This window comes from Rhinoraja longicauda, chromosome 16 (assembly GCF_053455715.1).
Source record: "Rhinoraja longicauda isolate Sanriku21f chromosome 16, sRhiLon1.1, whole genome shotgun sequence".
In the NCBI taxonomy this organism is placed as follows: domain Eukaryota; kingdom Metazoa; phylum Chordata; class Chondrichthyes; order Rajiformes; family Arhynchobatidae; genus Rhinoraja; species Rhinoraja longicauda.
The window spans coordinates 6,141,175-6,153,099 of record NC_135968.1 but is presented as its reverse complement, the minus strand read 5'-3'; the positions used below and the strand labels follow the sequence as shown (position 1 = coordinate 6,153,099).

Below are 11,925 nucleotides of genomic sequence, written 5' to 3'. Positions count from 1 at the left end.
CTGGCCAGGCCGCCGTTCTTCCCTGCCGGCCGCAGCGGTGCCTTACTTCCTGGTTCGTGACGAGTTGGTGTTGCGTGAGGGTGTGATTGTGAAGGGGCACAAGGTGGTGGTGCCCGCAACACTACAAGAACAATATTTCGAAACTGCTCATCGTGGCCATCCCGGGGCCGAAGCGACCCTTTCCATCGCTCAGAGTCAGTTCTTCTGGCCTGACATGCCTCGCTATTTCCGAGATAGAGTCTCCGCGTGCCCTACCTGCAACAGCCTCGCTCCACAGCAACAGCGGCAGCCGCTCCTGCAGCAGCCAGCCCCTAACCTGCCCTGGTCCGCGCTGGCAACCGACATCTTCGAATGGCACGGAAAGCACTTTCTGGTGCTAGTTGACTCTTACTCCAGCTGGTTCGAAGTTGACCAGCTCCACTCCCTATCTTCCACCGCGGTCATCGAGAAGCTACGCCGCCACTTTGCCACCTTCGGGTCCCCAGCCAGCATGCAATCGGACAACGGCAGCCAGTTCACCAGCGCCGAGTTCCGTGCTTTTGCTGAACAGTGGAATTTTCGGCACTACACCAGCAGCCCGGAATACCCGCAGAGCAACGGCCTGGCCGACCGCGCGGTCCGCAGCGCAAAAGGACTGTTGGAACGTTGCCGCCTGTCCCGCTCCGACATTTACCTGGCCCTGCTGAACCTCCGCAACATCCCCCGCGATCATGTCCTGGGTTCCCCGGCTCAGCGTCTCATGTCCCGTGTCACGCGGCCCACGGTCCCGGTGTCCCAACAGTCCCTGTCTCCCTCTGCCCTTAAACCTGCCTTAGTCCGGGAACGCATTGCCCGCAGACACGGTATTCAGAAGCGCTCCCACGACGAGTCCTGCCGTGTCCTCCGCCCTCTTCTTCCCGGCCAGGTCGTCCGCATGAGGTCCATTTCTGGCCGCTCCAGACTGGCCGTAGTCATCGGTTCTGCTGGCTCCCCCCGTTCGTACCTGGTCAACCACGACGGCACGGTGTACCGCCGGTCCCGCCAGCACCTCCGGCTCGTGGACGAGCCAGTCCCTCCCCCGGCGGCTCCGTATGCCCCTCCACTGCCACTTTCGCGGCCCAGTGCCTTGCCCGCTCCTCTGGGGCAAACCCCCCCCCTTGGTCCTTCTCCTGTCCGTCTTCCGGCTGCGGTCCCGTTTTCTCCGGATTTCTCGACCTCCTCCTCTTCCTCGCAGCCCACCCCGCAGCCTTCATCTCCCAGGGGTTCTCCCGTCCGTAGCCCACCACGTGCCACGGCGCCGTCCCCACTTGTTCCCGTCGGTGAAGGAGGTGATGGCGAGGTTCGGACCCGGTCTGGTCGCCTGGTCAGGCCGCCTGTGCGTTACGGCGATTACGTGTGATTCTGTATTCCTGTGCCTTGCTGTCTGCATTTACCCTAGTGCATGAGACGTGGTCGCCCTGTCACTCACTGTCTGTTTTGTAGAGGAAGGATGTAGATGATATGTGTGTACTCCTTTAATTAATAGTGACGAGGTCCATGTTAACCACTCCCTCACCGGTGGGTATAATTGTAGCTTCCCCACCCCTAGCTCCCTCTCTAGTGATCGTGACAGACCATGTACGGCCAGGGCAGTGATGTGTGTTAATAAAAGTAGTTAAAGATACAATGGTGTCCAAGAACCATCTTTACAGTCGGTGGCAACTACGACAGTGGCAAGAATGAGTCCGGGGGAAGGGTGTGCATGGGAGTGACCACGAAATTAAACCGGCGTTTCCATAGACCCACCTGTTCTAGATTATTGGTCATTACTCAAGAATTTTCTTCAATGTATCTGAACGCAATTACAATTGGGCAGCGGTAGAGTTGTTGCCTGACAGCGCCAGAGACCCGGGTGCGGTCTTGACGACGGGTACTGATTGTATGGACTTTCTATGTTCTCCCCGTGACCCGCGTGGGTTTTCTCCAGGTGCTCCGGTTTCCTCCCACATCCTAAACACGTACAGGTTTGTATGTTAATTAGCTTGTTCCCAGTGTGTGTAGGATAGCGGGGATCGTTAATCGGTGCCGACTCGGTGGGCCGAAGGGCCCGTTTCTGCTCTGTATATATAAACTAAACTAAACATGGCGGCACCACTGTGCTTCCTTCGGTTCCCTCTCATTTACGTTCAGCCCTTGTCTGTTTGGGAATAACCACTTTCTGGGGATCTGGGAGGGCGACAGAATGACCAAGAAGGCTAAGCGGCGAGACGCAATGAATACGACAATAGAAAGGAAACCAAACACGAAAGCGCAACTGCTTCCAAGATAAGCAAACATCCCCTCTGTCTTCACGACCTTGCCAGTTTCCTGATCAGATTCAGCGGATACTTCAAACCTCTTTTGATCTCCTCTCTGAATCTCCTCTGAGTGCCGGAGTAAATGCAAGTGTTGGTGCAGCAGCTCAGAAGCTGCAACATATCCCCGCTTTCCTGAAGAATGAACCCCGGGTCTTTGGCGTTAGAACCCGTCGAGTAATTGTTCTTGGTAAGTCGCACGAAGAGGAAATGCACGACAAACGTCGTCCACAATAGCAGGAAACTTCCCGAGATGGTGAAGAGCAGTATGATTGAGTTTCTTCGGCTCTGCACCTCCGGATCACTCTGCTTGTCTATGGTGTTATGGGCTCGGAGCCTCTTGCGGGCTCGGTTTGCCAACAGAATGTACCTGACGGTCAGAGCGTTGAGCAGCAACATCAGGAGGAAGGGAAAGCACGGATTCACAAAGCGGTCGACCGAGTCATATATTGTCCATATCAGTTCGGAATAAAAGCTTAATTTAATGTTACAGAACCAAGGGGCGCCCTTAAGTATATACAAAGGCTCATAAACAAAGTACCACGGCAGGTTTTTGATACAACTCACAACGCAGCTTGTTCCTATAATCACACCTGCCACTCTCTCGGTGCAATATTTTGCTTTCCATTTCAGGCAACAAATGGCTATAAAGCGATCGATGGTGAAAGCGACCGTGAGCCAAACTGAGCTGTCTCTGACCGCGTAGATTAGAACGATTTTGAGGCTACAGACGGGAGTGGTGGAGAGAAAGTAAACGGGGAATTAAATAATACTCATCCGGTTGAGTATCACCGCCGTGATGAGGACCAGGAGATCCGTCACCGCCATGCCAACCAGGTAGCGAGTGATACACTTGGACAGACCGCATTTTCCGCGGGATAGGATCACGATAGTCACCAGGTTACCTGAGAGAAACATAAGTGTTTTATTTATTATCGAGACCACGCACAAAAGCAGACATTGAATTGCGTGATAATCGTCCAGAGATCACATTCTATGGAATACCTGTCCCATCAGAGAACGGCCGTCATGTTGAATTTAGTTTAGTTAAGTTCACTTGAGAGATACAGCGTGGAAACAGGGCCTTTAGCCCACCGATTTCGCGCCGACCAGCCATTCCCGTACACTAGCGCTATGCTATACACACTAGGGACAATTTAACAATCATGCCATAAAGTTTTACGTCTTTAGAGTGTGCGAAGAAATAGGAGATCCCGAAGCAACTCCACGCAGGTCACGGGGACAATGTCCACATTCCGGACAGGCAACCTTCCTTTGGCGTGATCGAACCCGGGTCTCTGGCGCTATAAGGCTGCAATTCGAACGCTGCGCCGTTTAACCTTCACCTCAGAAACAGTAGGTCCCACAAGGTTGTATTCAGACGGTACTTAAGAGTCATAGAGAGATACAGTACGGGAACAGGCTCTTCAGCCAAAAGACCACGAGACATGAGAGTAGAATCAGGCATTGGGCCCATCGAGTCTGCTCCGCCTTTCGACCATGGATGATCTATTGTTCCCTTTCAACCCCAATCCCCTTCCCGCCGAGTCCGAACACGAACAATCTATTTACATTAATTCTGCAATAATTTAATTCACACATTTTCTTCAACTCCCTACCAACCTACCAAAGGAGTTCACCAACATACCAAAGGAGTTTACATCCGCCAGTTAACCTACAAATCCGCATGCATTTGGGATGGGGAGGTGGGGAGTGGTGGGGTGGCGTAGCGCCGGGTGGAAAACCCACGCGGCTTCAGGGAGAACCTGCAAACCCCACACAGACGACACCGTGATCAAGATTGAACCCGGGTCTCTTGCACTGCGAGGCAGCAAATTCACCAGCTGGGTCACTTCTAGTTTATATTGGATTAGCCGAGACTGGACTCCTCAAATCCAGGCGATTCTTGTGTGTGTTGTCTCTTCTCTAGACACCCAGATTGCTAGTTGTTGCCACCGGTACATCATTAAGAAAGGACACAATGGTTTGGAAAATTAGAGTTGTCATGCCGAGCCTCGGAATTTTTGCTCCGACAGCGCGGATTATGAAATCTGATAGCGGTAAGCAAAAGACTGATGAAACGAAGTACACGTGGATGAATTCCTGACCTGCCAACATACCCTTTGCTGCCCTTGCACTTGCATTAAACAGCACTTTCTCTAAATCTGTACTCAGTTTCCTTCCTTGTTTTCACTATCTGTTGTATAGTAAGATTTGCTCGAATATTAATTTGCACGAATCTCGAATCTAAAACAAGTTTTCTTTGCACTGTACCTCGGTGCAAATGACAATAATAAATCAAAACCGATACCAATACCGACTGGAACATTTCGGGCGACGTTCAACGAGTCAAAGAATAGCAGTAATGATCAAGACGTGAAAGTTGTTCAATTCACTATAGCCAGGCACACAAATGACAGGACATATGCTGGTTTGTTTAAATAACCCGTTAATTTAAATCTGCTGAAATAAAATAAATGTAAGTTTTTCTGTAAAATATTACGTTGAACAATTTAAAAAAGGTTATCCAACGGTATAAGAAATCTTGCAGTTTTGTCGGAGGAAAATAAATGATGTTCTGTGCCCTTTGACTGCGCTTGGAAACACATCACTCGTCACAGGACTTTACCTGGAACACCGAGAGCCGCCAGAAGAGAATAAAAAATCGCGTATGCCAGCCCCGTTACCTGCCCGTGCATCCTCCCTCACATTCAGTCCTGCCTTATCGACTGACTTTTAACTCTCTGACGCCGTTATATTCAAAAGCTTCATTTATATATTAACTGCAAAGGCCAAGAGAGACAATTAGACCGCATCAGCGATGGAGCAAACTAAGATTACATCAACTTGACAGTTCGCTAGACACATTAAACAAACACGATCCCTCCGCTACCGAGTTTTTCTTTTCCCACAATGTACATTCATGCGACGCCACATTGTCTTCTTACCGGAATGAGAGCACAATATTAACTTGTTTGCCTATTTCGCCCAATTGATTCGGAACTGGTGCACTCCAATGCTGCCTAAACTGACTGGCAGTAGTTGTTATTCTGGGAAAACGATTGTGGGAACTTGGAAATTTCATCGTTATTTAATCCTTGGATATTGACGGGGGCAACGGCAGAAAATGCAGAAAACTCACAGCTAGTTACATTGCATCTGTGGAAAGAGAACTATTGTTAAGTTTTCAAAGATTCATAGAACATGGAAACAGTACAATCAACCTACCATGTCCACGACAACCAGTGGGAGATTGTCCGAGTTAATGCCATCTTTCAGCAGTTCCACCTACGCATTCTATGCCGAGGCGATTCGAATACTCGCCTAGATAATCCTTAAATGCCGTCGGCGACTCTGTTTCTACCAATTTGTTATGCAGCGCTTCCCAGTTTCTCTTCACTTTCTGAGTCCATCAGAACATCATCAGAACAGTCTAAATCCCTGACCGTATACCCAACATCAATGTCCGCTCGTTTCATACCACTTTGATGAGGGGAAAGATTTCTTGCAGTCAACCTTATCGAAACCTCACAAGAAAGTCACAAAAATGCTGGAGTGATTCAATGGGCCAGGCAGCATCTCTGGAGAAAGGGAATAAGTGACATTTCGGTTCGGACTCTCAATCAGACTGAGTCAGGGTGAGAGGGAAACTAGAGGTATTTAAAAGGTACAGGACAAATCAGAGTCGGCGAAGCCAATAATGGTCTGTCGTTGGCTGTGGAAGAGGTGATAACGAAAGAACACGAACAGTGAAACTAGCAAAACAACAAGATTTTGGGGTAGAGACGAAATGCAAGGGTAACTTTGAAATTACAGAAATCAATATTCATACCGGTGGGTTGTAAGCTGCCCAAGCGGAACCTCCCAGGATTTATATCCCCCAATACTATTTCCCCCTAGGCTCCTCTAGGGCAGGGATAATAGTCCTAGCCTCTCCCATATCCCCTCATGTGAAAGGCACCACCCCGCGCAACAGCCCGCTGAGTATCCCCTGCATCCTCTCGGACGACCTTCCTACAATGTGAAGGCCAGATCTGCCCGGGGTTCTTCAGCTGAGGTTTGCCCAATGTTGGAGTATGATATACTTGTTCATGCGAATGAGGGGATGTCAGGATCTGCACAAGATAATACTTCTGAATGAGGGATCAAACTGGCTAACCTGTCGGATAGGACGTCTTGCGCGCCAAACAATACACACAGCAAGCAATAGACACAGCTAATGGAACCCACAACCGAAGGAACGGGATCTAAGCTTCCACGTCCAGTCGTGAATGGCGGTACACAAACAACTCTTTGAAATCGAAGATTCACAAACTTATCCAATGGTGTGGGGGCAGTGGCGGTGCTGGTGGTGGAGAAGGAGGGAGGTGCAACAGATCAGCGCAAATGAAAAAAAACGATGAAGCATTGGCAACAATCTTCAGTCGTAAAGTGCCGAGTGGATGAACCTTCCGGGCCTGATCCAGTGGTCTCCAGGATGGTAGATGCCAGTATTCAGACAGTTCAATTCACTTCACGTGAAATCGGCAAACTACTCAAGGCATTGGATATATCGGATGATGGACCTTGACAGCATTCAAGTATTTTTACTGAAAACATGTGCTCCGGAACTTATTATTTTTCAGGTGCTACAGGTCAAATGCCATTCTGAATAACTGTGAAACAGATAAAATAACTTGTATAGAGGATGGGGAAGGTGGGAGGGGTGGGGCAAACAGCGTATCTCTGATGGGGCGAGGCCAGGGTTGCTCGGAGGGTGGGTGGGGGGTGGGGGTGGGGGGGGGGGGGGGGGAGAGGTGGGGGAGCCATAAACTAGGTAATGTGGTCGATCAGTTGATAGGGACAGTTTGGGGAGAGGTCATGATGTCTATCAATAAATCGATCAAATGATTTCGTTTACATCTTGTCCCAAGAGCAACCCGAGGCTCACCATCTTCGTTATTGACGGAGGGGGCGAATATTCCGTTCCCGAGTCCTGCCACAATCATACATTAACCGCTTCGCCCATCTCCCCCACCCCCTCCTCTTAATATCCATCAACTAGTGTTCGCAATCTGATAGAATATGTCTGATTTTCCTTTTAGGGGATTCGTAGTTGGAGAGTTGGCTATTTTTGATGGGTGCGTTTTGTATCCTCCTTAGTGAAGACAGATCCAAAGTATCGGTTCAACTCGTCTGCCATTTCCTTGTTCCCCATAATAAATTCCCCTGCTTCTGTCTTCAAGGGACCCACATTTGCCTTGACATCTCTTCACATACCTAAAAAGTCTTTTACTATCCACCTTTATATTGTTGGCTAGCATTGCGAGAGAATTTATTGCTATCGAGGGAGTGCAGCGTAGGTTCACCAGCTTAATTCCCGGGATGGTGGGACTAACATATGCTGGAAGAATTGGTTAACTGGGCTTGCATTTGCTGGAATTTAGATAGATGAGCGGGGATCTTATAGAAACATATGAAATTCTTGGAGGATTGGGCAGGGTAGATGCAGGAAAAATGTTCCCGATGTTGGGGACCAGTGGTTCAGAACCAAGTATCACAGTTTGAGAATAAGGGGTAGGCCATTTAGGACTGAGATGAGGAAACTTGTTTTCGCCCTGAGAGTTGTGAATCTGAGGAATTCTCTGTCACAGAGGCAGTGGAGGCCAATTCACTGGATATTTTCAAGAGAGAGCGAGATTTAGCTCTTCGGGCAAATGGAATCAAGGGATATGGGGAAAAAGACGGGACAGGATACTGATTTTGGATGGCCAGCCAAGATCATATTGAATAGCGGTGCTCGTTCGAAGGGCCGGACAGTCTACTCCTGCAAATATTTTTTATGTTTGTATGAATTGTCCCTAGTTTATCGGATGCAACTAGTGTGTTGGTGATTACTGATCGGCATGGACTCGGTGTTTTCACGCCGTATCTCTAAGCACAACTAAACGGATCTAAACTAAAATGGTTCAAAAACACTATTTGCCCCGTGCAACAACGAAACGGTCCACAACAGATTCGGTCGGCTTCAACCGAAATCCGTCATAAAGAGGTCCGTTAAAACGAGGGGTTATGGTACTTCTGGTATGTCTCGTTTGCACGCCTCCTTTGGACCCAACATTAAGTTATTCAATTCTAGATAACATATCCTCTCATTTACCCTGCTCTCTTTCTTAGTTAGTAAGTTAGATATAGCTCTTAGGCCGAACGGAACCAAGGGAACTGGGAAGAAAGCAGGAATGGGGTACTGATTTTGGATGATCAGCCATGATCATATTGAATGGCGGCGCTGGCTGGAAGGACCGATTGGCCTATACCTGCAACGTATATTCGATTTTTCTGTTATGCCCCACTTTGATACGCACATTTTTCTCCCACACTCCCGTGATCCATTTCCCCTTGCCCTTCGTCCACTTCCACCTACACCCCCCCCCCCTCGCATGACAGTTCACTCCTCCTTTTCCTTATCTGATACCGCTTATTCTGTTGTTCAACTCTTATCCAGCCATCTGCCAGTCAAACTCCCTTCACCTTTATCCACCTGCCACTTGTGTAGGAAGGAACTGCAGACGCTGGTTTAAACCGAAGATAGACACAAAATGCTGGAGTAGCTCAGCGGACCAGACAGCATCTCTGTAGAAAAGGAATAGGTGACGTTTCAGGTTGCGAATCGACAGTCTTAAAAAGTGTCTCGACCCGAAACGTATCCTATTCCTTTTCTCCAGAGGTGCTGTCTGACCCGCTGGGTTACTACATTTTTTGTGTCTATCCACGTAGCACTTGCCAGACCTTGTCCCGCCCCACCTCCCACGGCTATCAGCCTGAGAAGGGATCCTCACACAGATCGTCGCCTATCCATGTCCTGTAGAAATGACCCGTTGAGTTACTCCAACAGTTTGTGTTGTTTTAAACGCATACCTGCAGTTCCCATTGCCTCCTTGAGGCAACATTTCCGACCATGTTAATGCCACCAATATAATTGACTGGAACGGTTCATCAACCTTGTAATGGGTACTCTACGACATTTCCAATTACTCATTTTCCAATTGCCATTACTACACAAGGAGTCGGAGTGATCTTACGCAAACCCAACAGGACACATCTTCCAGTCGTTATTTTCAGTTTAATTAGTTGTTTATTGAAGTAGTTGTACAAACAAGGCGATGAACATACCAGGCTATACTTATTTCGCACACAAGTCATAGTTGGTTGCTCTGTCCCTAGTCTGGACCCAGGTCTCAAGGTCTTTCCAGTCGATGGTCTCTCCAGGTCTGTTCCTAAGTCTGTTCCCAGTTCTGTTCCCAGGTCTGGTCGCAGGTCTGCTACGAACTGTATACTCCCCCTCCCTGTATCTAGCACTCCCAGTCCCTTATGCCTATATATATATATATATATATATATATATATATATATATATATATATATATATACACCACCCAATACATCTAACGACCGTCCCCAAGTGGCCAAAGTAATACGGCAAGATATACCTAGATAAAATAATATAATATGCCAACAGTAGCTACCCTAAACATAAATGGCTCCTACATACCTAAATGTATCAACACGAAGACCACGCTTCCAGTTACGTGCATAATGTTTTCAGTTGTTCTAAGAGGATTGTGTTCCGACTAAACCCTGGCCAGTATGGTCCTACAGGCTTACTGACAGTCGTATTTTCAGAGATTTATGTTAAATAACTCACAACATTTTGGCGTTTCTGGATGAACATAGTTTATTCAATATCGAATGTTATTTTATTAATACCCCAACAGCCTTGTATAAATAAGTTACAGCGTAATAATGACGTTTTACTGAAATAGGCTGAGCAATATGCTGAGTAGATATACTTTAGTCCAGGTAAATGCGAGGTGATGCTTCGATACTAACGTGTCTAGGTCATACACCACGAATGATAGAACCCCATTGGCGAACAGTCGATCCTTGAAGGTAGAAGCGGAGGTAAATGGTGTTCGAGGGACTGAATTGGCGAACAGTCGATCCTTGAAGGTAGAAGCGGAGGTAAATGGTAGTCGAGGGACTGAATACAACAGCAGGGAAGTTATGCTGAGTATTTTCAGTATATTCTGTTTGCATTTCCTCATGTTCAGCATATTCGCCGCAGTCGGAAAATAACAACACACATTTGATTTTCAGCGAATGCAAATGTAGTAAATACGAATGTAATTTTACATTTAGACTGCCATTATTTGATTATTTTGCCGAATAAAATAAATGGATATTTCATCGCATCCTTTAGCTCCTTTCGGAAGCTTCTTTGAGTCACTGCGTAAATAAACGTATTGGTACATGAATTTAACAACTGAAGCATATTTGCACCCTCTTGCAGTATATATCTGGGGTCATTGAAGCTGGTGATTTTATAACCAATGGTAAGGCGTTTGAAAGCAAATTGTACAAGATTCGACGTCCACAAGAGGATGAAACTGCCCGAGATGGCAAAAAGTAAAATAACGGACTTCCTCCGGTTCTCCATCTCTGGATCACTTTGTTTCTCTCCGTTGCTCTGCGCCCGAAGCCTCCTGCGCGCTTTACTCGCCGCTAGAATGAACCTGACAGTCAGAACATTGAGCAGAAGTATCAGAATAAACGGGGTCCACGGGGTAAAAATACGATCTAACCAGTCAAATGCTTTCCACTGTGGTGAAATGTAACGGATTTCCTTCACTTTGCAATACCAGGGAACTGCGTCGATTACATACAGGGGTTCGTGCATAAAGTACCAGGGCACGCTTTTCAAACTTGCCACTGCGCACAGCGTTGCTATCACCACAACAGCCGTCCGCTCTGTGCAATATTTTGTTTTCATTTGCTGGCAACAAATAGCCACAAATCGATCAAAAGTGAAGGCGACTGTTATCCAGACGGAGCTGTCCCTGGCTGCTTGGATTAAAGTAATGGAGAGACTACACACAGGCGTAATGAATAGGAAGCTTCCTGGGAAATAGATGGCAGGAATCCGGTTTAATAAAACAGCGGTGATAATGACTAAGAGATCCGTCACCGCCATCGACACTAGGTACTTAGTTATACATTTGGACAGACCGCATCTTCCTCGGGCAAGGATCACGATGGCCATTAGATTAACTACAAAAAGAGACAGAAAGAGAGATGAAGAGTATTATCAAGTGGAATTCGCACCGCAGGTATTTGCAGCGACATTATACATTGAGAAGGAGTGGAGAATACAAAATGGGTTTCCTTAAAAAATGGGTGGTCAATGACGTGAGCTTGGTAGACCGATGGACCTCTTCCCGTTCTTTATTTACTTTGCATTGGAAATGCTAAATTGTATTCTTTTGCAGCAAATTGTATTTTACTCTAAATTCTCATGGTGAGGGTTTACAACAAAATTAAAAATTCCAATCGATTCGGGTTCGTGAATTACTTGAAATAACGTGGCCTACTATAAACTATTTCAAAATATTGTTAGATAATGGCAAATGAAGTGGATTTTTTTGTAGCAAGTAGAATACCTTTTGCTATATCTTTCAAAAATAAATAAACCACGGAAAGCTTTTAAGAGATCATAGATGCACGAACATGAATCAAGCACAATAAAGTGGTTTACAGCAAGTTATTTCAACGTGCATTTAGATAACGACGAAGAAAC

At 47.0% G+C, this 11,925-nt stretch overlaps 1 protein-coding gene across 1 annotated transcript; it reads right to left on the bottom strand.

The window, feature by feature from the left end:
• Window positions 1-10,497: 10,497 nt before the first annotated feature.
• LOC144601137 (putative G-protein coupled receptor 139) lies at window positions 10,498-11,418 on the bottom strand (the record flags this gene model as incomplete). Its single annotated transcript, XM_078413093.1, has 1 exon — window positions 10,498-11,418. A coding segment is annotated over one exon (921 nt), but the record flags the coding sequence as incomplete, so codon positions are not given.
• Between the last annotated feature and the right edge of the window lie 507 nt (window positions 11,419-11,925).